This window comes from Diprion similis, chromosome 12, assembly GCF_021155765.1.
Source record: "Diprion similis isolate iyDipSimi1 chromosome 12, iyDipSimi1.1, whole genome shotgun sequence".
NCBI classification, from domain to species: Eukaryota; Metazoa; Arthropoda; class Insecta; order Hymenoptera; family Diprionidae; genus Diprion; species Diprion similis.
The window spans coordinates 4,391,699-4,419,232 of NC_060116.1; the positions used below are offsets into that span (position 1 = coordinate 4,391,699).

Sequence of the window (27,534 nt, forward strand, 5' to 3'; positions counted from 1 at the left end):
TCGTGTATAACATGGAGGCAACGGTCTTTGCCTCCTTGTTATACAATGTACTATTTTAGGCATTTTCTTTTTTCTTAGCATCACGGAAGATTTCTAAGAACCGGTCCATATTACCAGATAATTTTGTAATTTCTCGGTGAATAATTCGTCTATATCAGTGCATATATAGATCAGGGTTTATTATTATAAACCTAACATTTTTACACTTAACAATTTGCTACAAAAAATTTTAACCAATTGCGTAAAAATCATTCAAGTTAATTGACCTTTTCAGGATTTAGTTTATGATAATTTATTTTCTACAATGTTTGTCAATGTCTAATTTCCTATATATTGTTATTGCTAAATGCAAATCTCTCCAACATACTTAGGGTGCATTCCGAAACTAGCTGGCAGCGCTGAAAACTCCCTAGGACAGAGACAGAGCTAGTCACAAACTCGGCAGCGCAAAAGAGATAAGAGATTGCTGATAGCACTGGGAGCTAATTTCGGAACGCAACCTTAGTTTTGCGGTTGACTTCAAATTTCTCGAAATGAGCGCGTTGAAAGTGGGGAAACGTATCAGCCAACCAGGTGTGGAGCGAGAGAGATAGGTTGTACCGGCATATGCTTTTCTCTGTCTCACTCCTCCGCCACACTTTCTGTACACGCGAGGCCTTGTAACTTGTCTGTGCGCGAGGCTACCTCCAGTAACTACTTCGTGCTGTGGTTGGTATCATCAATTTTGTCTGTCCGGTGTCTAATCATGACCGCAAATCGCATATAAATATTAAATACTTTGTCGTTGATCCGGAAATGGAATTCTATCAAAAACTATCGAATAAAATAGGAAATAAATTCAACGAACTATTCAATAGTTCTACTCGACGCTATGGTATTCCATTCGTGCTATTTGTTGTCATTGGATCATTTGGTCTCAAGGAGGTTACTTCGATAAGGTAGATGTTCTTTTCTATTTAGTTCTTTTCGTTTTCCTAATAATAAATCTTACTCTTTTGGAACACTGTGTTATTAATTTAACTTTTCACATAGGTATAAGTATCGTGACAATGGTCCATTACTTCACGAAGAAGCAAAGAAAGCTGGAATTGATATAAAAAAGCCAGGCGAAGTGACCTTAGAGACAGTTTACGAGTCCATCAAGGATGTGGGTACTCCTTATTTCGATCACCATAGACATGAGATTTGTAAAAACATTATTTTTATATAATTTGCAGCTTGATATAGATCATTGGGAAAACAAACGAGGACCAAGGCCCTGGGAGGAGGACTCTGTGTCATAGTATTGAAAGGAAGAAAAGGATACTCAGGAGATGCCAATGGTATACTTTTCATTCATTTTAATTCCACTTGGTACAGTGTTGCGGAATAGAATATTTTCATGTTAATTCAAAATAACATGTAGAAAAAAGTAAGTGGACGGACATCATTTTTGTGTCCTTGGCGTAGCTGCGTTTTCGCTACAAAAATATTTTCTGTATATAGGTATGTATATTTCGTATGTAATGTCTAATTTCTGTCTGTTCCTTACATTGAAAATACAATGAATTCTTAATACCAGAAGTAATTAATAAAGTATTGTCAAAACTGGATCGTTCACATCAGTCGATTTCGGTGACCCAAAGAACGGAATGTCATTTATGAAAAAGAATCAGAGCTGTTAATGCGACATCTGTAATTTTTCATTCACAACGTACATCAATAGAAAAATCATACGTGCATGAATTTCAAGTAAGTCGGACGTAATTGCCAAAATAGTGTTGATATTACGCAAATTAATTGATACACTATGTCTGTAAAACCGATTTTCGCTTTTTATATCTTTATTAACCTTTACATGGGTGCATCAATTTTTTCTAAAAAAGATACTTTGACTCAATTTTTAAAATTGCTTCAGTTTATTAAATGTATGACAGTTATTTAAATATTCAAATTACTGCTCTAAGCATGTGCACAAACGCAAATGAGTAATCTACGGAAAGAAGAATCTCCTAAATCGAGAAGTACGATATATTTATACCAGAGGTCAATGTTCAGCCTACTGATAACTCAAGAACCAATTACTAACCTATTTCAATATATAAAATTGTAACATTTTTGAAATTTAGAAATCAATAGCTTCAAATCTATAAACTTTGATAATTTTTTTTCGTTTTTCAAGCTTCACCTTGAATAACTCATGAGTATATAAAAAAATTGTTAGTAATCGAGAACGTTCAGCCTACCTCTATGTTCATTGTGAAATGCTGGGGCCACAAAAGCTCGAAGAGTTCAGATCTGAGTTAAATGAAGAACTATTTTCTCAGTTATATTGAGAAATATATATATATATATATATATATATATTCACAAGTCCTTTCAATTGTCATGACTTGCAGATATTTCTGATAAAACATTGCCCGATTTTGAGAATATTATATTTCATCTTAAAGTCTCTTCATGTTTTGTGTCCACGTTTAGTACAAATTTTAAATTCTTCAAAACGCATCCCGCATATATTTCCTTTAATGCGCAATTTATGCATGCTAGTTTATGAATTTCATAGAAACTGAAAACGAGGGTATCACAAATATATAGCAGTAGGGATATGACAATGCAATACCGATAAACAATTTTCATAGGAACAAGTGTTTGTTCTCATATTAATCTGTACCTCATGATTAATCTGTAAAAGTCAAAAATACAGTTCGATTCTTGCTAGATATGATGAAAGAAAATTGTATATCCTGCGCCAATTCTCAGCCTTAATATTAGGTATGTAAAATTACTCTCTTAAATGCAACTACACAATGATGAGTTTTGGATTTAGTCATCAGAAAGCAGCTTATATTAAGTAAATAATTATTTCATTCTATTCGCATCAATTTTTAAAATCTGTAGGTGAAGTCTGTACACGCGTGACACCGATGTTTTATGTTGTAATTATTACTTGCAACACTATGATTGTAGTTCTTAAACCTTTAGCGTATCTGATTTGCTAATCACAAGTCAAGTCAAATGTGTTAACCACTTTAGTAGGAAAATTAATATTCATATCCTACGTGTCAGAAAATAAGAAATGTCACGTCCACAAACTAATCTGTGATCGTAAAAAAAAAATCATAACGAATTATGAAGTATGACAGTGAAAAGATTTGTGGAAAGAAGTATTACAATAATAACAAATAAAAATTCAGTGTGAATCAACTTAAACAAAATTTTAAACGTTCTAATGGTCGTTATTGAAATAAGAATCAAATAAAATATTTCTGTAATGTAATGATTCTTAATGATTAATTAGTTTCAACGTAAAAAAAAAAATCAAATATTTATTAGATGAAACTTTTGTGAAAGTTGAATTATTGAATTGTGTTGAAAGAATAGGATAGTTGTAGTTGAAATTTTCTGGAGTCAATTACGTTTATCAAAAAATTATATTTTCCTCAACAGTCAAAAAGTACTGTGTAATTGTACTGTAAAAACGATGTGGCCTCTTAATTACCCCCAATGAAAGTACAGAAAACAACCAAGTCTTCCTCTACACTTTAAATAAATTGACAAATGATGTTGACCAGATAAAATACATACCGTTGTATGTATTGTGAAACTGTTTGCAAAATACCCATTAGACTAATTCATTGTGATCCAATATACTTTCAGGAAGCCAATTTTTTTTATAATCGATACGGCTACAACAATCAAAATCTCATACCGATCTTTATTTTAAATATTTTCTCTACTTGAAAAAACCAAATCGATGACACATCGGTGAAAATCACTTTTATTTGATGATTTTTAGGTACCCTATCAATTTATTATTGTGAATCAGGAAGCTTTTGCATTACCTACGTTGTACCTGTATCCGCACTGTCATCATCCCATTCATTAGCTATGGTATCAGCTTTCACATTTTCTCGCGGATTTTCGTTCACTATTTCACCCTCTGTTTCCTCGATTTGTTCCTCTTCTATAATCATGACAGACTCCTCTGTCGGTTGGGATTCAATGGTATGCTCATTCGATTGTTCTTCTTGATATTCTAGTATTTCTGTTTCTTCCTCTACGTATTGGACCAGGTCTTCCCCCTGCTCAACATTACCTTCTTCCACAACCATACCTTCGTTTTCTGTTCTTTCCTCTGTGGTCTCTTCATACTCTTCTGTTACTTCCGCTTCTTGAGCTTCGTCTGTTGCCTCCATATCCTCAGTTTCCTCATTTTCACCAGCTTCCCCTTCTTCTACCTCTTCAACCTCTTCTTCAACTTCTTCTACTACCTCTTCAACGATTTCTTCAGTTTCTTGACATATCTCGGTCGAGTCATCAACCTGATAATGTTCGTGACTAACTTCCTCATTCTCATGAACGTAAACAATCATTCCATCTTCGTCACCTTGCATGACAATCTGTTCATTAACCCCTACGTTCAACTGGTGTACCGTTTGTTGATGGTCACCTCCCTCTTGTTGATATTCACTGTTATCAATTAGCATAACCATTTGTTGTTCTTCACCAACTTCTTGTCCGTTATATGCTATATTGTGCATTCCATCAGAAATTTGCATCTCAGGAACAATGTACTCTGTCTGATCTGACGTAATTACTTGTTCATGTGTTGCTATGGCATCACTTACTCCCAGGGATGCTGCAATTCCGCTGGCCACATGACTCAGTGCTTCCGCTTCCGATGACGGCTCTAGAGCGATTGGAGCTGTTGGTGCGATCTCGGAATTTTTTATTATATCTTTATGGACACAATCAATGTGTACTTCCAAATTTGATGCTCTTACAAACAATTTACCACAGTGTGGACAGCGATGGGGTTTATCTCTAATTTCTCCTCCGTTACCGTGACCTGTGTTCATCTCATGGCTAGCCAGCTCTGATATATCAGTAAAAGTCTCGGCACATTGCGAACATTGAACATTATCAGATGACACAGATGCCTGACGAGCAGGGGCGCAATGTTTGTTGTTGATTTGATGGCGCGCTAGGAGATTTTCAGATAGAGCGACGTAAGAGCATGTGTGACACTTGGGGAAACACATACTCTTAGGAGGTGGTACATTGTGTTTCGTGTAAAGGTGGTACATTAATATATTGCGCTTAGTAGCTTTGTAACCACAGTGTTCACATATCCTGGGGTCAAACCTTTCATCGTGAACATCCTGCATGTGTCTTCTATACATGTAATAAGTTGCATATTCTTCTTCGATGTCACATTTACTACATTTCCAAGGACCTGATTCTGTTCCATCCCCTCCGCTAAACTTGGGCTCTTCTGAGCTTTCACTGTTCGTGTTACCCATCAGGTGGTCAGACTTGAGGACAACGTAAGAAACTTTAGTTTTAGTCGGAATACTTGGTTCGGTTGATTTTGCCTCCTTCTGCATGATTTTAAGACGTATGTTCTTGTTATTTCTAACTAAGTGGGGGTACTTTTTTAGGACCTCTCTTATTATTTTAGCGTGATTGTTTATTGCTTCTGGAGTGTTTGTTGGTGATGAGGTACTCTTAGTTTTTTCTAGATTTTCTTTTTCCTCTAAATCAAATCTTACTCGTTTAGTCCGAGACTGATTGGATTCTTGTGGTCTTAGTATGGACTTGGGACCACCCCAATCATCATCTGAATTGTCTGCTGCTGTTTCTTGGTTCCTACCATGATCGTCACCCTCCTCATCATCTGAAGTCTCGTTTTTATAATGTCTATCCTCATCTTTTGAACGTTTCATTCCAGTTTTGACCTCATTGTCACAATCGTCTTGTGAGCTAGGTGCCTTGACAATAGGCTTTGTATTATAGGTAATGTCGTCAAATGAAGAAAATACTCCCAAAGCAAAATCTTCCACTTCAGGGAGATCGAATCGTGAGGGACCAGGGGTAGTATCCTTACCAAATGAGTTATTTGGGTAGTCATAATTGGATGCAGAGTCTAACTTTCTTTTCCAAATTGGGAGCCTGAAAAAATTCGTTGTAAATTGAATATTTAAATAAAAACTTATAAACAACAAAAAAATAACACAATAGATGATTATGTGAAAATTTCATTGTTATGCACTTACTTTCGACCTGGTAATGGCTGTGAAGGCAAAATTGTCGATTGACTGAGACCACTCATTATTTTTTTACTCGGTGTGACAGGTTTTGTCATAGTAATTACTGGTTGAACATTAGATTTCGCCTTTGGCGTCGGATTCAATTGCAAATCTGTGGTATTAAATTGTGCATCAAGTAGCTTCGTCAAGACAGTCATGTTCATTTTTTGTGCTGTTCGATATAGAGCGTTTTGTTCTGAAGTCCAATACTCCAATTGGCCAGTGTACATGAAACTGAGGAAAGAACAAAAAAAAAAAAAAAAATGCTGAAAAATGTCATTTTAAATTTTTCTGCAGCAGAAAGTAAATGTCAAAAAGATTCTAGGCCATCACTTTAGATGGATTATTTTTTACCAAGGCACTGTTTTCCAAGCATCTAAATAGCAATGATGAAAATAAAGCATAAGGTACCTGATGATAGACTTGACACACTCGTAAGGCATATCCGGTGGCATGATAAGTACACCATCAAAGTTATCATCTTTTTCTTTGAGCTGGGATTCAAGTTGCGTAAAGTAATCTGTGCATGTTGTGATTACTAGACGATGAGCCTGTTAGGAATAATAATAACGATAATAATGACGGTTGTCGAACGTTGTGTTACAAAGTACTACAAAAAGCAACTGATCTACATGCCTTATGCAGATTGCTGAACTGTTCAATAAGAGTAAATACAAGTGAAGGTACCTGTACGGTGATGTCACTGGTTGGAAATTTGATTGTAAGGTCTAGTAGCTCTTCTTCGAAATAGAGCTGTTGCAATCGCTGGAGAAAAAATGTCCCCCAATTATCTACTTTCACCTGCTTCAGCCCCCGCGAGGGAAGCTGTTTAACTTGATTTGTGCCGGTCTGCATTGTCCAGCGTCTAATATATAAAAGGAATAACAACATCGTATAAGTTCTCAGAAAAAGAATACCGCTGTCCAGATGTAAATTTATTAAAGTATCTGATCGGACAAATACAAAATCACATTGTATCAAGTTAATCAAGTCACTGCAATAGACAAGAATTAAAAAAACCATTGTGAAGAGATTTCATGGGCTGTAGTATGAGATTTGATTCGCGAGTGTACACGTTACTGTTCGGGTATATTTCAAGTTATTGAACATTGAACATTGAACTTCAGTTTAGCTCACTGACAGTGAGAAATAAGCCGAAATACTGATTGTAATTGCAAAATCCTTATCAGTGATATACATATGTAGGTATTTGCGGACATGGGATAGAGGATTACAGAACAGTTAGAAATTGTTGAACAGAATAAGTAGGTAGAATTGCTGAGATATTGGGCGGTTAGAAATGGAAAAACTAGATTTATCCGGCTGATGGATTCCGTCGAAAGTGAATGTTGGCGAGGTGGTACATGTAAATAGGCTCCACCAATTAACCTAATCTACGGAAGGCTAAGTTCCAGGAGAGAATAGCGTATGATGTAAAGAACGTAAACGTCGCAGGTTTCGAGCGACGAGGGGACGCGTCTGGTCATCCCATAATGCCCTTTGCACAACGGACTCCGGGTTAGTCCCGAATATCTGTGCGGAGTATGTGATTATTCCAGTTTTGGAACGATGCCGGAACATTCTTTAGCGTTCAAACGCACGTACCTTTTCAACAGGATTGTAGCAATTCTCCGGTCAGCTCCATCTCTTACAAATTTACTCAGTAGGCGACTGATATCGAGCTTTTCACTATCGTTCGTGACCCACAGATGGCGGTGTCGTTGATGTGCCGCGTGCGGCCGGAAATTAAAAATTCACTATCTCTGACTTCCTTTTTACCCTCACAAGAATATCAAGTAGATTCATTAACCAGTTATAATTATTTAAGAAAAATATTCTCGTGCGCCTAAAGTCTTATACTGACTTATTCGTTTCACCCAATTTACTATTATTCAGATATTTTCATCTATGTACCAATTTTTATTCACGCCTTGTGCGCATCGGAGAAGTGCGCATGAGGTCCGATGCATCGCCTCACAATGCGCATGCGTCAATTGCCAATATCTTATAATTACCATAGACTAGACGCTATTGTAGGGCATTTCGACTCACGCTCCGGCCGAAGAATAGTCAATTGGATGAAGTACCGATCACCGATAACACTGATCATAAAATGGAACATAGCCTATAAGGCCTATATATATATAACCTTAATGGCCTTAATAATGGTAAAGAAAAAAAAAAAAAAAAACTGATCCTGAATTTTCGATTTTATACCGGACAGCGGCAAGATGCACACCCATGCGATACTGTGCTGTAAGGCTGAAATACATGCAAGGTCGTGTTCCGGCTGCCAAATCATCCCCAATCATAAAATTCACTCACACCCTGATTCTATCCGACGGACTTATATTTGTTCAGACTTCTAGTGTATGTGCAAATGATTTCGTACGACTTCAAGTGATTCAGGATAATTTTAAGTGATTTCAGATGATTTCAGCTGATTACAATATACTAAGAGTAATTTTTCACACTTCGTATGATTTCAGGCGATTATTCGTGAGCTTACGGAATTTCCAAATGGCTTTGCATGATTTCATATAGATTTCATGCACATAAATTCATGGGGTATCATGTTGATTGTAGAATGACTTCGTGACGAGCATGGTGATTATCAAACAATTTCGACCTGTAGCCAAGGAATTTTACATGGATTTACGATCATAAATGGAATTCTTTCACATTGTTGATTTTTTTTTTTTGATCTATCTCTGCTCGTCTGTAATATATTATTTCGAATTAATTTTATATCGAGTATAGTGAGTAGGGGTAAAAATGAAGAAAGATCAGAAAATAGAAGTTACAAAATCAAATTTTCAATCTCGTTAAAATCTATGTGATAGAATTTAGAAAAGTAGAAAGTCGAAATACAAAAGAGTTAAATATAGAAAGGTCATAAGTCCGACAATTATATATTTCGGTTTTGTATATGGGGCATTCCACGTTAAATTAGCACTCCATGTACCTCAACCCCTTCGATTTTGATCATTATTTAGCATGACGTTCTTACCGAGCCAAAAGTGTCTCAGCTTTTTATTTCAGATTTTTTCTTTCCACCCGTGGAATTCAAAGAAAGTCTAAAAACCAATCCCGGAACCGCCATTTTAAAAATCTGACAAAACTCGTTTGATACTTCTTATTATTTATTTGTTATTTTTTCGGACCACCCGATAATGGGATCTCAATATTGACTATTTTTTTTTTTTTTTTATGCAGGTTTCTAGTTTTTTCATGTCAGAATTGGGGTTATTATTTTTTTGATCGGTCATATCTTTATCAAATATTAATAGACTTAAATTTTTCTGGAATTTAGAGAAATGTCAGAAGACCTGAATCAGTTAATACCATTTTAATCGTGATGGAGACACGGATTGTGTAGTTGTGTGAGGTTGATATCAGTTGACGCAAAATACAACCGAGGGAGCGTCAGGCGTCTGTCATAAGCGTCTTGTGCCCTAACCTATAAATTTGATCATCGGTTACCGAGACGATTTATTTACTCACTTTATCAAATAAAAATAAACGGGGGAAATCTAACAGAGTCTAAGAAGATCGATAGCGAAATGCCACCGAAATGTAAATTTCAAGAAGGTGTGCTAATTGTAATTATTAATATTCCAATTGGTGGTACTTGAATCCATAATTATTATACGGTTGAATTTCAGGAGAAAAAGTACTCTGTTTTCACGGACCATTGATATACGAAGCAAAATGCCTGAAGTCTTCGGTTACCAAGGAGAAACAGATTAAATATCTGATACACTATGCGGGTTGGAACAAAAAGTAAGCCACTGTTTATTCTTATTTTCCGAACTTTATCACGGTTCGCATGAATTTCCAAGAATACAGGTTATCACCACTGTTGATTATTGTTTTGTAGAACAATCTAACACAATCTTCAATCTCTTTTCTAATATTTGATAATTTGGTTGTTCAGTTATTGAAAATATCAGAATCCACAAAACGAGCAGATTTTTCCTAAATGGTAACACATTCATATACCCATTATTCTCATTTAATTAACCTGGTTAGCTGATAGGAACTTAAATTGGAAATTAATTATATTGCTAAAGTCAAAAGTTATAAATCTCGAGATGGGAATTACCTCTTTGGTTTTTTGTTATTTGGCAAAGAAAATATAATTTAATTTCTCAAAACCAGGAAGAATTTGCTAACACGTATTGAATTCTAGGACAGTATTGGTTTGTTTGTCTATGTAATGGGTAATTGACTGATGACTCTTTACTTTTAGTTGGGACGAATGGGTGCCAGAGAGTCGAGTGCTGAAGTACAACGAGTCGAATGTACAAAAACAAAGGGAAGTGCAACGTGCTCATTCAACTCAGCAGCCTTCGCACAAAGGTAAAAAGACTGGCACCACTACTAAAGCCCAAGGGCGTAGAAGCGAGAGTGGCAGAGAGAAAGATAGTGAAAGTCGGGCAAGTACTCCTGTTGGAATAGCTGAGAAAACGGGGGGCCGGTCAACCAAAGGGCTTGGCGGTGGTGCTACACCGTCATCGTCCCATGATTCGTCGTCTGATGCACCTCGCAAAAAACGAAGGTTCTTGCCTCTCTACACTTTCTATAACAATAATTGACTAGATAGTTGAAAGTTTTGTAGTTTTGTTAACTAAATTTAACTGATTCATTCATATTCAGCCGCGTTGATCCTTCAGTGGAAACAGAGGAGCAGTTCTTGACAAAAGTTGAGGTGAAGGTGAAAATGCCGGATGAGCTGAAGCCGTGGCTTGTCGATGATTGGGATGCTATTAGCAGGCAACGTAAACTGGCAATACTACCTGCAAGGAATACAGTCGATCGTATTTTGGACGATTACGTCAAATTCAAGACATCTAGTAAAACCAACAACCCGAATAAGTATGTAAATGTTCAGTTTTTCTTGTAAAATTTATGGACTACTAGAGGCTCAATTTCTGCGTGCTTTCTGCGTCATTCTTGTTTACTACGTTCGTTCGGATCTCACTTCAATCAGCCCTAAGGTCCATTACTCCGCTCCAGGAAGTCGTAGCCCCATAAAACATGGACTTAAACCTGAGTAGAAAGGCAATAAATCGAGTTTGGGAGCCTTTACATAACAGATAGACACACAATCTGATAACGGAAATACGGTTTAACTACGTTTCCACGAATAGTTTTGTTATTTTCATTAATCCTTCCATGGTTATAAACCGTAATCTATCAACATCGGTCTAGTTTCAGAAAAGTTATGAACAAATGAGTAAAATTTTTTTTTTTTAAATAGCTTAGTAAAATTATTAAAATTTGTATAACTGTCTGATATAAACATTATTGTTCACACTATTTTTTCTGCAGAGAAAGCGCTGTTCTAGAAGTGACAAAAGGCGTGCGAGAGTATTTCAATGTAATGTTAGGTACGCAATTACTTTATCGATGGGAACGTCAACAATACAGTGAAGTAATGACCGAAAATCCGGACTCACCTCCCAGTCAAATTTACGGAGCTTTCCATCTACTCAGGCTATTTGGTAAGCGACAAATTTATTCTCAAGTTTTGTATTGTATTGAAAATAGCAAAAATCGTTTGAGAAAACGATTTGGTTACAAATATTCTTCATAACAAGCAATGTAAATTTCATTTGAGTAAATTTCAAAATACTCAATTGTTATCCTACAGTGAAACTTGGCAGTATGTTATCTTACACACCGCTGGACGAGAGAAGTATTCAGTTACTTCTGGCGCATATACACGACTTTTTGAGATACTTGCACAAGAACAGCAGCGACTTATTCAGTCTTCAAGATTACGGAGCAGCACCGCCCGAATATCACCGTAAATGCAATTAAGTTGAATGATATAACATTTATATTAAAACGTTAGCAAAATGAGCCCAACGCATCCATTTTACCGCTTACTATAATCACTGTCAAACTGTATTGTCATTCTTGTATTTACTATGCAATTTCCGTAATATTTTCATCGTTCACTATAGTTGTTTAACATTTTCGTAAACAGTTATGTCCTGATAATATTCCCATGTACAAACATTTTATATTGTTGTCATTTATCAATCGCCTAGTATGGAAAGTAGCGCGTGATTTTACCGGGTATGAAAAAAAATCATCTTCGGGATGATTTCTGTGTGTTTGACCGAAGAACGCAGGTCTTTGCCAAGTTTAAAATACACACATGGGATGGCAGTGCAGGTTGGATTATCGGACTTTCAAACACAGGGAGAAGTAATAGTTTCATAATATGTAACCCAACTCGATAACTACGAAATACTTACACATAATATACATTATTTTTGCACCCGAGCTATACTGCCGTACTAAGCAGAAAGGTGGTAATTTGTTTTCTTACAATTCTGAGGTGTTCACAGTTTGTAGTTTGCAAGTTTCTCAGTTTCTAAAAATTATATTTTGTGTGGAAAAATTCTCATATTTGAATTGAATCGTAAAGATAAAAGATCATATTATTTATTAATGTTATAAAAATTTTAGATATTGAATAAGTAAGTAGTAAAATAGAAATTTTTACGTTGATGACTTTTAGAATTATTATTTTTAACGTTTAATTCTAAGATAATTTGACGTATCTTATGGATTTGAATAATTTCAAAATTATTTGTCAACAAAATCAACTTTTCCCATTATTTTACCGGGAAAACATATTAGAGGGAGTATTATAAACAATGAAATACTTAGAGATTTTAACAGCATGTTAAGAAATCAGGCCAAGAATACTAAGACATTTTAGTGTCACTTCTTAAAATCTTAGTAATTGACAAATACCGCTAATTTTTGTAGTAATACACTACTCTAAAGAAGATACGGGAATTCTGATAATCATTTTACTATTAAAAAATACATTAAATTGATTATACAATAAAAATTTTCACCAATTGATACTACATCATCTATGATTTATAACTCAATTTCGCCAAAAAAGTGAGTTACCATCTCTGTGCGTAGTACGGTAGTATAACTTTAGTATAAGAACGGGTCTGTAGGTCACGAAACGTCATATAAAACGTTTCATCAATATTGATTTCAACGATGCAACAAACATAATAGCAATGCGTTTGTTGCCTAATTGTCAGAAAACTGCGCCATCAGCATAATATATTTTCACCTTTTTATAAACCGCATGACTTCGAGTATGGTATGGCAAAATATCTGAGCGGGTTCAACTGGTGAAGAATCAGCATTTAAAAAATGGAATGAGGTCGTGTCAAGTTTATTACATTCATATTGATGCAAGCTATGAAAAAAATTTTCATTATACATTTTACACAATTAGGTTGTAATAGGAGAAAAAATTTATGCATGAAATTAAATATAAAAACTGCGTGGATTCGCCGGTGTAAACAGAGGTACTAAAATATCCGTTTTCATCAGTCGGTTCTATTTTCAAACGGCGGATCGTGCGGCTGGTCTAGCGAATATAAACGTGAAGCTAATTTTTTCGGATAGGAAGATGAAAACACGGGTCCGAGAGAAACTTGATTCCTCGATACCCAAGTTGGAGTAACTTCAACACGCAAGATGACAGAGAAAACGTCGTACCTATGAGTTTCAAGAATTGTTTGCATGGCATAGATATTTGATACGCGTATACGTTTTATATCACACATCGCTATGCAATACGGTGAGGAATTGAGCGTGCTCGTTATGCTCGTAAGAGATTATTCAGCTGTTCGCTGCCCCAGAAACATGTCGTATTTATAACATTGGATACCTCGGACACATTTCGTTAATGTGGGAGGCGCATAAATTTGGCGCGACGGAAAAGAGTCGACGAACCATAAACGGTAAAATATAGCTTGTCGTTATTTAATTAGAAGAATTCAACCCTCGTTTTCGGTCATATGTATGAACAGAAAAAACTACTTTCGAAGATAATTTCCCGGAGGAGTTCTCTGTTTTCAAATTTTTAATGTTATGCCAGCAGTCGCGACAGCTCCTGCCCTCTGCAGGGAGTCGCCGGAAACGATACATCGGTTATTCATAGCGCAGATTATTTCAAATATATGTATGTAGAATACGCGTATGCAGAGAGAATTTTCTTCGAATTTACGCTCGGCGATCCAATTCCATTTTTTCTTTTTTCTGTAATACGATTCGCGCGAGGAAAAGGAGCAGAGAAATGAAACGGCGAATGAGACATGAATCACTTCATATAAGGGTACGATGTGAAGTTATAATGTTAAATAAATGATTGGATAAGGTATCGCTCACGTTTATGACACACTTATTTATAAAATTTACCTCTTCATAACGGTTTATAATATTCTGCATTGCTGCAGGTGAGTCATCACATGAGTTACACACTCTGTTGTGGTTCGGTGAAGGCTCTTCTGTGATCTTTATATATTTATATTCATACACTGTAACAAGCGTAGCGATTGATAAAAAAATATCTAATTTAAACATATTTCATCGATTACAGATAAGTTTGTGCACTGCCTTTGCATCCTTGCTCGTACCAGCATGGATTCATCTTAAAATCATCGATTTTCGCCTAGGTATCTAAATATGAAAATATTAATCTCCGTGAATAATAAACTCTTTTCTGTGTGGAAAATGTACAGTATTCTTAAATGAAAATTTGGTGTAAGTTAATCTTCTAACTGTACAATATCTCGTTAGATTCAAAAGAGATTCAATCGTGCGTGGTAACTTCATTTAGCCTCATGATGTTTCAAGAGAACATTAAAGTATTCTCTTCGGCCAACAAAAATAAATAGATACCTCGCAGTTCTGATAAGTAAACTAACATTTGGATCACAGTTGAATAAGTAAGTTTGATATAGAAAGGAACCAACTCGTGAAAGCTTGCAGGAACGTATGCAAAAAAAAGGATTAGAAAAAAAAACACCATAGTGTTGTCAAATTCCAAGAATGCACCAAGCTGAGTACGGAAAAATTTAAAAATTGACAATTAGGCATCTTGGAATGCGTTGACAGTGAATTTCCGTGACTGTCTCTACGACTTTTGAGCACGAAATCTCCATTCACAGATTTCGATTAAAAAATTGTAGAGCCGTGCATGAATATTAGCCAAGAAAGATCTGACCAGAGACATGACTACCCCGAAGATCGTGATGTACGTTATCAAATCACCGGCATCAAAGTATCACCGCGGGATTAGGAAATTTCATGGATACATCAGACAGCGGGTACTTTGGACATCGAAACGATTGACTTTCAAAGTCTGCCGGAATACGCGTTCAAAGGATGGAGATGACTCAGTAAGCCGTGGCTCCTTACGAGCAGTTTTAAGCAAGTAGGACACCGGCCTTGCGGCCAGGAACAGAACAACTTTGTTGAGATATTGCTAACTATTATCTGCAACGGACAAGGTAAAATTGCATATTCGGCCGATAGCCAGGCCATATGGTGGTCTATTACTTATTACTATCCTGGCCTTGGTCTCGTTTTGTCCAGTCGTCAGTTTGCCGAGCAGCGCTTGTAACCGTAGCATCGTCCAAAAAAAAGGAAATAAAATCGTCCGAAGTTCCTATAATCTCTTTTCTAACTATGAAGACACGTTATGAAGTTTCCGTTTCATTTCCACGCGGTTTATAGCATGTAGGGTAAATTACTCGCAATTTGTAACATTTATCACGGTGAAAAGTGGCGTATCAAACCACCATACGATCTTTGTCAATCTTCTGTTATCAGTAGGACGGGCGTTTCGACCATCTGCAATTACTGTAGTCATCACATACGGCACGATATACTTCAGAGATGTCTCAGAAATGTTTCGTTTCAAATATGTTATATATTTTATTGCGTCATTTCAGAAATATGTCCGAATTATGTCCATGTTTGCATATATACAACTTGCGAAATATTTCCCATCAATATTTCATAACTTACAAATACAGAGACATACACTTATCTGATGCATTTTTGACACGTTGCAGAAACACTTCATGCTACAAACATTACAAGAAATATTTCTGAAACATTTTCAATATATTTTGTGCCACGTGGCATGCGAAGTAAAAGAACGCATTTTTGAAATGACAGCAGGCTTTTTGGCTTATCGTAAAAATGCCTATTCAAACCGTGATCTTCGCATTACTAATCGCATATTCTAACTACTACGCTATTATGTACTACCGCTTACGAAATCTTCCTAGTTTTCTCTTTATCATTTCCGCCGAAGCAATAATGAAATTTAGCAATATTAAAATGACTGATTATTTAAAAAATTCCATTTTGTCGGTACAGCATATCGAATGGATCATGTTTTATAGGAATATAGTTTTGAATATGTATACAATAATTCAGAAATATTGGACACGGCATATTTGGATCTTCAAATGTGTCAAATATTTTTGCAACGATGAAACTGTTACGTTTAGAATAACGTATTTCAGACATGTTTCAGAAATATACTTGAAATTATGTAACGAATCTGAAATGTTGTAACATTTCTGAAATATTTCTGATATATTTCGTACCGTGTACGATTAAGCTACTGTTGATCTGATTCACTGCGCTTTGAATTGCTTTCGTCGTAGGTTTTTTCTTCCTCTTTGCCGTTCTATTCTTGTAGTACATGGAGACCAAAGCAAAGTGAAGCTTATTAATCCGATGAGATGTGTTACAGATAGAATGAAATAATATACACAAATTTAGGGAAGTATAGGCAAGATCGGAAATGCTTAGGTATGAAATGATGTGGAGTGATAATGCTGAGAAACGAATTTCTCTAAAACTTCCTCAAGACTCCTATCCTCGAAATTCATAATTCCCCATTGCTTTGCGATAGCGAAATTCTAATCATACAGTGTTTCTGAGTCATAAATTGGACGCGGATGGTTTAATTATAGTTTCAATTAGTCGACGGGTCTTGGTATCGGGCATAAATGCGTGTATACCTATATAGGTGAATCGTGACGGAATTACTTTGCTCACATGATCGTATGGTACTCTTGTGCAACACCCATATGCATACGCGAGAGTGTATCTTTAATACGCGGACGTAAAGAGTTCCTGAGACTATCGAGAAACGCACGATCAACCGATCTCAACATTTCAAGAACTTGCCCGAATATGAGTCAAGGCTGCCTTCGGGGACCTTACCCACTTTTCCATATAAGGTGGTCAACTGACCGGCTCATGGTTCACGCCTGCGTATGTACGTTCGCCTGTAATACACATTGCATACTTGAACGCAAGTGCTGGAGCGCCAAGATGCGAAGATAGGTAAAGAGAAAGAAGAGTGTGCGTGTGTGCGTGTCTGTGAGAGAGAGAGAGAGAGAGAGAGAGAGAGAAGGAACTCGTTACTGACTTGTACAGTTGACGAGTTACGTAAAATTAGCCAACAATGAGGTGTACGATCACACGAATTTGCAATGTCTCACTATGAGTATAATTACAAATTTCACTTCGACGATATTGTACGCTCATGATGCTCGATCCGTCGTCGGAGCAAAGTGTATATAATATATAAAGTTTCTACTGAGCGATTTGCGTTTTCATCCCATGATCCTGGGAACTTTGAACAAGAGAGATGTATTATAATATTGCTTGATATAGCAACCGGCGCTCGTTATGCGTATTATAGCAGATCCTCTTCATCTCTCGTTATTAATTATCACAGGGGACAGAGAGAGTCTTGTGTAACGCTGAGTGATACAGGTTTCTTCCGCTGAGCCGGCAGCCACTGACTTTATGGCTTGCAAGTTGGTTACATACATACATACTTCGTATATCAAAAGTGTGAATGTGATGATCGTACGAACAGTTTAGTCTGCCAACTCAGGCTGAAGCAGGAATCTGCCGCTTTTGAATCGGCTAAATCGCTTCTGCGAGGAAAATAAATCCAGACATAAATCACTTTTATATATAAATTTGAAAATCAGCCGGTATAAAAAATTTCTTCCGCGGTGCGGATCAGTATGGTTACGAAATCAAGCGTCGAATTTGGTGTTACCAAAACACATGATTATTTTCAAAACGGGAAATTTCTACCTCTGTGGTCCGATTAATTTCATGCATTCCAATCTGGCAATAAAAATATCATATTTCATCTATTAAGCCTGGCAGTAATCACTGGCCATTACTTTCTCAAGAAATGAATCCAAGGTGCCAATGAACCGAAGAAAGGGTAGTGCAAAAAGCATCATTATGCACAACCTTTCTCCATGCAGCCTCTGACATAATCAGCGGATTTTTGAAACAAAATACTACTTATAGACTAGCTTCGCGATCAGTGGCGACTCGCCGTGTTTCAACCCCGAATTTTCTTGCGGATATTCTACGCTTTCTCAGCTTTCGTGGTGGCTCCTACATGAGTGTGTGTGTGCGTGTATGTGATTAGTTGCGGGTGTGGAGACACCGCGACATCGAAGTTGCCTATAGTAGGGGGTGGCGCGGCGTGTTTTTCAAATCGTCCGCTAGGAGCGCCCTGAAGTTGGGAGTACACGGAGAGTTTGCGGTGCGGCAGTCGTTACTTGACTCGCAACTCTAACACTCGTCAGCCGACGAATCTATGTAAGTATCAAAGTTGTTTTTTGCAAAATATAAAAACGAGGATACCGCTCGTTACACCTTTTCGCGAAATAAGTGCAGATATCGTCGCATGTACGGCAAATATTTGGAAAAATCTCGACGGCTCCGGTCACACGCGTCAATTTCAGTTTGAATTATTCCAAAGTACCGCGTTAAATTTGAACTCTGCTATTTCCCGCGATGTTAACAGTGTTTCGATTATATTTTACTATTATAACAGAATCTGGGAATTAACGAAGCGTGTTTTATTTCAATCGTCATTCTGTGTGAAAGTTGGTTTATTATTAAGTTGGTTGGTTTAACATCGAAGTGCACAATTTTTTGCGTTTATTTTTTCTTTTGCGTCTTATAATTAATTTACTCTACGCGACAGAACGGAATATCAACCATTAATGCTAGCCGACCAAGATAAAGAATGAAAGACAAGTCCGCGAGTTTTGCCAATTCAGCACATTCGCGGCTCATGATCCAGATAAAATGTGTTTTGACGAAGGGAATTATGAAGCGTTACATAAATTATCGGTTGTATTTATAAACTGACGTGTAATGATATGTTATTAGCAGTGATTATATAAGAAAAAACAAACAAGGAAAGAAAAAACTGTTCCATCGCTGCCAATTTTTGCGAAACTCTAAAAGATTGCGAATTATCATCAAGGTGAACGTATTCATCGTACATATACGGTATAACTATAAAATGTTTAACAGTTCGTTTGAAAACACAGGTGCTTATCACAGTCGAACACCTGTATACCTTATGTTATATACATATGCACACATATATAGGTATATAAAGTTAAGGATTGCGCAGGACAATCGCGATGAAGTCACCTACCAGAATTAAAAATCGAGTACGATAGCTTCGTCGGTTGTTAGGACGATTTCGTGACGTCCATCGTTTCAACCCAAATAGTTTTCATGGAATCTTACATTTAAGTGAAACATACTTAAACAGGATGAGATAAAAACGAAGATCGGGAGTGACGCAAGTCCGGCAATTCGCTATGTATCGTATCGGAACGAAACGTAACAGGACACCGTCGTCGGTATAACGTCGACGGTGCTCGGCCTGCGTAACCCGAAAAGGTCCGCGACGGCTAACGCTCCTACCTCCCCCTGCAGCCCCGCCGTCGCCCTTGTGCGTAAAAATAAACCCTCTCATCTCGTTTCACACTGCGAGCGATTTCAACCGTTCAAGATTTGCCCATGGTGTCTCAAAAACATGTACAGATATAGACTTACCTATACGTATACATACAGCCGGAGCAGGAGGTTGTACGGAATTTCCCAGAATTACTTCGTCGCGAATAAAAAAAAGTAAAGCAATCGTTTTCCTTTTTATTCAAATCATTTAATTGTTCCCGCCATTTTTTTGGTTATTCGTAAAACCGGCGTTTATGCAGCTTATTATTGATTCTTTGAAATTTGACAAGTTTTGAAAAATATTTTTTAAATATCGTTTTTTACATTTCGTGGATTGGCGATTAGATCCTCATAATAAGCTTCAGTGAGGATTTTGTGTGAATATAAATGTAAGGTAGTCGGATCGCTTATTGCGTCTGCAGCAGCGGCAACGCAGTCTTATCTTGAGGGCGACTTAGAATTCGAGGTATATTCCTCTCGGTAATTACACCGAGAGAGAATGCGCGGAATGTGTTACCTCGATACTGGGACGCTGAGTGACGTCTTACTTTTTGGTTCCATCGCATTCTTTTAGCGATTGTATAAATGATGTGTGTGCATATGTGTGGTTTGTACAGGTATACATATGTTAGACAGTTCTTCTTCGAGTTCGTGTATTAGTCATGCTACCACGGCCTCAAGTTCCGCGCGCGTCTTTCAGAGAAAGAGAAGTAGAGTAGGAGAGAGAGAGAGAGAGAGAGAACGAGAGTGAGTAAGTCGTTTGGTCTGATGACTGTCGTAGGTCTTACACGCACGTAAGAAAAATATTCCTGCACACAGCCTGAGAAATCTGCAACGCGTAAGCAGCGTATTGCCGTTACTGCAGATGTGTAATCGAGAGTTTCAGACTGACAGGGTTACCTGATAGAGACAACATTCAACGTCATCATTGTACCAACGTAGGAATGCAGATCCGGTCCCATTCGGGGGTGGGGAAAGAGGCAAGGCGTGAAAGGGCGGCGAGGGAGGGGTGGGGGTCTTCTTGGGCCTCAACAGCTCCGTTCCTTGACTCTCCTTGGCTCTATTCGCTTTCGAATATGCTTCTTTGGAATGCCGTGACATTGGGAATGGTTCTTTTTTACTTTCTTTACCATTTCTTATTTGCTCTTGTTTCATCTCTTGTCGTTTAACGGTTTTTTACTACTCCACGAAAGCGAAAGTCACGTTCAAAGGATGAGTGCATCAATGAATGATTGAAAGAGCGAATGTTTTTGCATCCACAATACTGACATTGTCTTCCGATTTTCGCGATCTTTGTCCTTGCGTGACATTGTCAGATGACTTCTTAGCTATGAAGATATACATGTACCTCCTCGGGAACATCGAGGTGCGCAATCCAGCAGTCTAGGAACTCGTTGAAGTTGTGAAAATATCATGTAAATTATAATTTCTTGTTCTAAAATATTCTAGAACTTCATTCACCTTTTGCATGAAAATCTTCACTGTTTTTCACAATGATTTTGTATTTGCATGTACTCGCGTTTCTCCCTGTTCAAAATCGATGAAAAGCAGTATGAAATATCTTGACTGCATCACGGCGCAGTTTGAAACTCAGATTAATTTGCGAAAAATATAGACAGCTGAAGAATAAAAGTATATGTCAATATAATAACAAACGATCCTCCGAGACGCAATACCTTATATGTAGCGATGAGTCTCGAATTGATTCAAAGATATTCCATCAAACGAAGACCATTGTTGTTGCACCGCTTGTTAGAACTGTCGTTCATAATAATGTTATTTTTTCATTCCAATCTGACGAAGGACACCATTCAAAAACAAATCATGATAAATTGATATAGTAATGAAAGTTTGTGCATTAACTTGAAGACTAAGATATCATTTCGGGAACCTTGTGTTCGCCCAGAAGATTCTCTTTACAAAGAAATAAAGCTCATAAGTTAAGCTCATCAGTAAGACTAAGCTGTAAGTCATTATGGCAAATTACCACCAGTCTCTTAGAAATGATTAAACAAAGTTAAACATCTTTGACAATTCCGAGTGTCTCTGAAGCGATTAATGGCGGAAATATATAAGCAATTGTCTGTTAAAAAAGAAATAGTTTCAAATTTCCGACAGTGATATTCTCATATTAGGAATGTGCGAAATATGATCCGTCTTGATTTCCAATATCATTTTTGCCCGTACAGATTGACGATAAAAGCGATCTCAATAATATCACACAGAGTATCGTTATACTTATGTATTACATAAGAAGTAACGTTTGCAAAATCGTTGCCTTGACCCGAACTTGTGTGCAATATATCACTGCAAATCGCCAATTCCAAAAATTCCAAAACCTGTCAAGGAACGATTATACGCTCTACGTAATTCGAAAGTAATTTTTAATTTGATTTATCATAAATTTTATCTCATATGAAACAGTACTTATACCTCAAGCAACTAGTGGCCTGGATAAATACTACACAAAACAGTGATTCTGAAAGGAAATTATTCGCCAATGCTATGTCGTGCCATAGACAGCTATTGATTAAACTTCACTTTATCGATGGTTCAGAAAATTAAAAAATATTGTAAAACTCTCATTGTTTGAACACATCGAAGAACAGATTAAGTTTCTCAGAACACGTGGAACGAGAAAAAAAAGCTTGTACGCTTGTTATTCTAAGACCTAAAAAGAAAAATCAGATCTCATATCAATCTATGCAGTGAAATTTTAGCAAACGAAAAAAAAAAATTCCTTTCCTCTCTTTTTCACGTCAAAGCTCTTTGACCGCGGCCAATAGTGACACAGTTCATTCTAACTTATGAGCTTTATCCGACGTATGGAAAACTCGATGTAATATACACTACAACTCGAGTCCTGAAGAGCTTGAAAGTTTTGGACGTGATATTATGGTGGTGTGCTAGGCTGCCCGGGCAGTTCACAGCCAAGACCTCCCTCTATAAATAGGAAACCTCGTCATTCACTAATTATACTTCGATGCACGGTTCTGCCGTCGAAAGCTTTCGGGGCAGGCGATATTTCCGCTCGCTTGCAATCCATTCTTTTGGCACGAATCCCGCATTTTTCTATTACTTGTGAATTTTTTTCTATCTTTCTAACTTTTATTCGCATTGAATTATCAGTGAATTACTCATATAATGATCTGCTGAAATGTATTAGGCATACATATTTTACTGCTGGTATATGCTGAGGATGTCATAGAGCGAGTGATGTTGAATTTTTTCAGTGTACCCGTAGCAGATCTAACACAGACACAGACATCTGTCCTCGTCGATTATGATAGGCACAATAGCAAAAGGAAACGAAAGAAATGAAGAGAAATAAATAGCCTTATTGTCACGTTGTTTCTTTAGTCTGGAAAAATATTCATATATACGTGCTCGGTTGTTTTTGTGAGTCAACGCGCGGTGTAGACGCTTTTAGCGAATTAATTCACATTATAGACAAGATATAATCCGTATAGTATATGTATGTTGGTATACAATACATATTAACGTTACTACAAAAGGCGAAAATGTTGAGAATGGAATTTACCATGTGGTTTCAATTCCAACACTGATATTTCGATTCGTGTCGACGAGCTGTGACATAAAATTGTGAAAAATAATCATAAGAATGAAAGAAAAGCAGAAAAAAAATTCTGTCGAGTCTTAACAATTACGGCACTCGTATATTCAAGTTCAATATACGTTTAAAAACACTGTCTGATACCAAGTATTATTATGCGAGTTCGGTATTGTAATATATTTCGTGGCGAATACGGCTTCTGGCGCAAAACAGGTCTCCGCTCTGGAAAAAAAAAAAATCATGCGTCTTTTGCAAGTAAGAGTTCAACAAAATTGTTCGAACTAAATAGATGTTTTTTGCGTGTGGTAGAAATGAATATTATGTCACTCCAGATAAATTTTACTCGATCTCGCCAAATCGTTCGTTGTTTTGTTGAAAAATTATTCCTATCAACAATATATTTTGTTGGATCGTCAGTTTGTTTGAAACAAAGTATCAATCGAGTTGAATTAGTTTGAGAAAAACCTAAGCTAGTACACTTTTTTCAAATTTTCTTGTTTCGTCCTGACATTTTTTTCACACTCGTCAGTCAAGTTGCATTTCCATGAAAATTTGTAACATGTGTGTAACGAATGAAATTGAAACTCATCTACGTCTCCACGTACAAATCACTGTATTTATTTCTTACTCTTTCAATTGTTACAGAGTTTTCCTCGTGCAAAGGTAAATCAAAAAAGTCGCTACCATGGACGCGATCAAGAAGAAGATGCAGGGAATGAAGCTGGAGAAGGACAACGCGATGGATCGCGCGTTGCTCTGCGAACAGCAGGCTCGCGATGCGAACGCGCGCGCTGAAAAGGTGGGTTTCAAAAATTCCTAAAATTTGACAGCCGTCTCAAGCACGTGCGTTTTATTTTCATCCATCGTACGACAACGACAATGACAAATATGAATTTGCGCGACCACTTCATCAATTGATTGCAGTCGTGATCTTGTACACGTTTAAGTTCTTCAAAAGCATGTTCAGTTTTTTTTTTAATCATTATTGCGATGACCGTAATGGATTTTCTCACTTTCTGGACAAAATTGTTTTCGTATTATCTGTAGAGGAAATGAAACATCGAAATTTTTCTGCTCCACCGATTTTTTGCCGGTATTAATCAGGTCACAAAATAGAGATACAGAAAATGATCTCACATATTCAATACCACAATTCAAACACGATCTTCGCTGACACAGGCGGAAGAGGAGGCTCGTTCCCTGCAGAAGAAGATCCAGACCATCGAGAATGAACTTGACCAGACCCAGGAAGCGCTTATGCAGGTCAACGCCAAGCTGGAAGAGAAGGACAAGGCTCTTCAAAACGTGAGTAGAATTTTTTACAAGTAACTCGATAGGGATGAAGAAATGCGAATAAGATTCATATGAAACATAATCTATAAGTAGCTTCCGACAGATAGGTAATTTCAGCTTCTAGAGCCACTCTTCAATCGGTAATTAATCTTCTTTATACGTGTAATTTGTGCGCTGCAATTACGCAGCTATCTTTAGTTTATTTTCGTTGCGTACTATCTGTAGGCGTTCACGCGTTAATTTTTTATTGCTTCCAACACCGATTGAGCAGCCTCAAAGGGTTTGACATAAATGGAGTTATACACACAGCTTGAATGATATGAAAACTAAAACTCTGTGCAGAAATTTAAAAAGTGTATCCACTCGCGCTTGAAGTACTTGGCGTTTCTATTTTTTATTGATTTACTGTAGTACTTGCGCGTAGGCAACCGAGTTAACCTAATCTTGACGTGGGTTGCCTACATCTAGGCATTGTCATGTTTCGGGATATTTAGGCCCGTTGTTTCTACCGCTTCAAAAAGTTTTTACCGCTAGTAATTTAGCTTGAGATAGCATTCGAAATGACCAAATAGAAAGAGACGTTTCTGATGAAATCAAAAGTAATTGAATCCTCTCCGTTCTTCATCCAGACACAAAAGTTGGACCTGCAATTGTGCGCTGGTCGGTAAGCAGATATAGGTATCGAAACGTAAAATCGTTCGATGCGACGTCAAAAATATACCTCAAAGCTATAAAAAATGAAAAACATCCGACGCCAGCAACAACTCTCTAAATATAAATCAACGAGTAATAGATACACGTATAGATACGAATGTGCACAACGATTGCGTCGGTATCACGGCGTTTCGCTAGGTCGAAAAAAGGAAAAAGGAAAAGCAAATTTCTACCAACGGTGAAAAGAACTCGTAACTATTTACCGTAATGTAACACCGCGGTGGAATCCGCGTGAAAATGACGTAGTAAAAATTTGTAAGCGTATGGAAACCGCCTGCAGTTGGCAACGCGAGTAACTGCAGCGAGCGCCGTGTTGCCGACGGTCGGGGGTTCGCAGAGCTTGACTCGATGCTCGCGGGGCGTCGCTGGCTTCGCCTTCTTCTCGAATGTCAGGTAGGCGGGGGGCGGCTAGTATAGGATTAGTGCGCGGAGTCGCCGCGTCGCGTTGGTAGGTAGCGCTGTTAGTGAGTTGTCAAGCAAGGCCGAAACGTCACGGAGCTGAGGAGTAAAGAGAGCAAGAAGCGAAGAAGCGACGAGCATGCCAGACTGCATCAGCTCCGTGCGTGCGGATTCCTAGAGTGACAGCCAACATGGCGGAGAGTGGGTTGTGCGGTGGAAGTGCGTAGTCTATGATCGAGCTCTGCGAGCGAGGAGACGAGGATGCACCAGGGTACAGCGTCGTCGACGACGCGGCGTCGCGGCCACCAGCACCACCCGCGACACGCGACGCGACGACGTCTTGACGCCTCGAGCCGCGGAGGACCCGCGCAGTGTGGTCCCGCGGGTGTCGCGATTCCCGATTTTTTCCCGGGCAACGAAGCGCCCCCCTCCGCCGATGAAAACCCCGGGAAAAATGAAACTGCGACGGAGAAACGGCAGCTCGACGCAGAGGCGCGAGCTCGCGACGAACAGCTGATCAAGCCAGCTGACGAGCCGGAACAACATTCGGAACGACCCGTTCAAAGGCCCGCGCAGTGTGGCCGGAACGAGGCGACGGCGACGATTGCCGATCCGACGGAGCCGAGTGCGAACACCAATCGCCACCTCGGTCCGCGGAATGCCTCCGAGAGGTCGAAGCATCGCCGAGGCGAATCGCCGAGGAACTCTCGAATCGAGGTGAACAGGACCCCCGAGCCTGAGCACGCGGTCGCGAGGGCTCGGGGCGACGGAAATTCCGACGACGAGACGTCGAATATCGAGGAAGACCCGGAGCTCGTCGAACTTGCCAAGATGCGTTGCCCTAGCGAGCGGACCGAGGTGCAGGCCGAGAAGGAGGCCAGGCGACGCAAGAGGTGCGCCGATTATCCCGGACTCGCATTCGGATGCTCGATATTCTCGAGCGACACGATGATGAAGTTCAGCTTGATTAAAAACGAGCTGCAGAATATAATGGGGAACCAGCTGAAAAGGGTTAGTATACACCTTAACGCGGGAGACTCGGGGATGCGATGATTCTTCGTCGAAAGGCGAAGGCCTCCCCACGTCCTCTCTCCCTCTCTTTACCCACCACGTACACGAAGTATGTACAATGTACATACATACTCCGAACGCTGGATCGTCGGTGTATTCTAAAAATAAGCGACTTAAGCCGAGAGCGATACGCGCGAGGGTTGCGCAATCGGTGTACACGCGAATTAACGCTCTATCCTTTTCCCAAAGTCGCCTCGAGGAACACCCACGGGATTACTATCGGCCGCGAGGAGGGAATTCGGGCCACCCAATGCGCCAAATTAGAGACGAGGCCTTCTTCCCACCGCGACACAAAATAGACATCGAATCTATCGCGGGCTCGTTTGTAATTTCAGAACCGCTGTTAGTAGTTTTTTAAGTTATACCCGTCCAGGGAGAAATTTTACCGGCTATTGCATTTCGCTTAACTGTGTTCCAACATTTCCGTTATTAATTTACAAAAAAAATTTATTCCTACGCCTACGGTTCAAACTCGAACGAAGAATCAGCGAGCATATTACGAGCATATAATTACAGTTATAACGTTGACCAAGGCTATGGCTATCAACCATCAACGTTTGTTCGTCATCGGTGTAACCTTTAAACTTGTGACTTTGCAACGGAGGTCGTTGTACTCGGTATACGAAATGATAAGCTAAAGTATGCGGGCGAAAACTTCGAAATCACGTGCAAACATACGTATAACGGACTTGCTTGAATTCGGTTCACGGCTTGCTTTCCGTTCGGTATGCATACGTTCATACATACATACCTGTATAT

The 27,534-nt window shown here is 38.3% G+C and overlaps 4 protein-coding genes across 18 annotated transcripts in view; 3 read left to right on the forward strand and 1 right to left on the reverse strand.

Annotated features, from left to right (window-relative positions):
- Nucleotides 1-737: 737 nt before the first annotated feature.
- On the forward strand, nucleotides 738-1,976 carry LOC124413209 (cytochrome c oxidase assembly protein COX16 homolog, mitochondrial). The gene is made up of 3 exons (XM_046893644.1): nucleotides 738-938; nucleotides 1,033-1,147; nucleotides 1,218-1,976. The coding sequence occupies exons 1-3, from the start codon at nucleotides 796-798 to the stop codon at nucleotides 1,281-1,283; spliced, it is 324 nt and encodes a 107-aa protein (XP_046749600.1). The 5' UTR covers nucleotides 738-795; the 3' UTR covers nucleotides 1,284-1,976.
- Nucleotides 1,977-3,819: 1,843 nt separating this feature from the next.
- On the reverse strand, nucleotides 3,820-7,819 carry LOC124413186 (centrosome-associated zinc finger protein CP190). Of its 2 annotated transcripts, none has more exons than XM_046893593.1 (5): nucleotides 7,677-7,819; nucleotides 6,759-6,936; nucleotides 6,483-6,622; nucleotides 6,039-6,305; nucleotides 3,820-5,934 (listed from the first exon to the last, which is right to left on the reverse strand). In XM_046893593.1, exons 2-5 carry the CDS (start codon nucleotides 6,924-6,926, stop codon nucleotides 3,825-3,827), a joined length of 2,685 nt encoding a protein of 894 aa, XP_046749549.1. In that variant the 5' UTR covers nucleotides 6,927-6,936; nucleotides 7,677-7,819; the 3' UTR covers nucleotides 3,820-3,824. The 2 variants fall into 2 exon arrangements, with proteins under 2 accessions (XP_046749549.1, XP_046749550.1); XM_046893594.1 differs by lacking the exon at nucleotides 7,677-7,819 and adding an exon at nucleotides 7,581-7,648.
- Nucleotides 7,820-9,429: 1,610 nt separating this feature from the next.
- On the forward strand, nucleotides 9,430-12,067 carry LOC124413194 (mortality factor 4-like protein 1). The gene is made up of 6 exons (XM_046893621.1): nucleotides 9,430-9,662; nucleotides 9,737-9,854; nucleotides 10,324-10,632; nucleotides 10,731-10,949; nucleotides 11,406-11,578; nucleotides 11,728-12,067. The coding sequence occupies exons 1-6, from the start codon at nucleotides 9,635-9,637 to the stop codon at nucleotides 11,895-11,897; spliced, it is 1,017 nt and encodes a 338-aa protein (XP_046749577.1). The 5' UTR covers nucleotides 9,430-9,634; the 3' UTR covers nucleotides 11,898-12,067.
- Nucleotides 12,068-18,406: 6,339 nt separating this feature from the next.
- Nucleotides 18,407-27,534, forward strand: part of LOC124413191 (tropomyosin Per a 7.0102) — a 38,645-nt gene continuing 29,517 nt past the window's right edge. For 4 of the 14 annotated variants that reach the window (XM_046893611.1, XM_046893612.1, XM_046893613.1 and 1 more), the window contains exons 1-3: nucleotides 18,407-18,563; nucleotides 23,944-24,097; nucleotides 24,478-24,603. In XM_046893611.1, the coding sequence (XP_046749567.1) occupies nucleotides 23,984-24,097; nucleotides 24,478-24,603 (240 nt within the window). In that variant the 5' untranslated portion in view covers nucleotides 18,407-18,563; nucleotides 23,944-23,983. Of the gene's footprint in view, nucleotides 18,564-23,943; nucleotides 24,098-24,477; nucleotides 24,604-25,630; nucleotides 26,716-27,534 lie in introns of those variants that run through there. The other 10 variants (XM_046893602.1, XM_046893601.1, XM_046893614.1 and 7 more) reach the window with 9 other exon arrangements.

What these genes read in the sequence shown, in the direction of transcription:
- LOC124413209 (XM_046893644.1), top strand. Translation starts at nt 796, where the DNA reads ATGGAATTCTATCAAAAACTATCGAATAAAATAGGAAATAAATTCAAC. An exon ending in AAGGAGGTTACTTCGATAAG is followed by an intron (nt 939 to 1,032) that starts GTAGATGTTCTT and finishes CTTTTCACATAG; the next exon opens with GTATAAGTATCGTGACAATG. An exon ending in TTTACGAGTCCATCAAGGAT is followed by an intron (nt 1,148 to 1,217) that starts GTGGGTACTCCT and finishes TATAATTTGCAG; the next exon opens with CTTGATATAGATCATTGGGA.
- LOC124413186 (XM_046893593.1), bottom strand. Translation starts at nt 6,926, where the DNA reads ATGCAGACCGGCACAAATCAAGTTAAACAGCTTCCCTCGCGGGGGCTG. An exon ending in TGTGTCAAGTCTATCATCAG is followed by an intron (nt 6,306 to 6,482) that starts GTACCTTATGCT and finishes TTCTTTCCTCAG; the next exon opens with TTTCATGTACACTGGCCAAT. An exon ending in CAGCCATTACCAGGTCGAAA is followed by an intron (nt 5,935 to 6,038) that starts GTAAGTGCATAA and finishes GAATTTTTTCAG; the next exon opens with GCTCCCAATTTGGAAAAGAA.
- LOC124413194 (XM_046893621.1), top strand. Translation starts at nt 9,635, where the DNA reads ATGCCACCGAAATGTAAATTTCAAGAAG. An exon ending in TATGCGGGTTGGAACAAAAA is followed by an intron (nt 9,855 to 10,323) that starts GTAAGCCACTGT and finishes CTTTACTTTTAG; the next exon opens with TTGGGACGAATGGGTGCCAG. An exon ending in CCATCTACTCAGGCTATTTG is followed by an intron (nt 11,579 to 11,727) that starts GTAAGCGACAAA and finishes GTTATCCTACAG; the next exon opens with TGAAACTTGGCAGTATGTTA.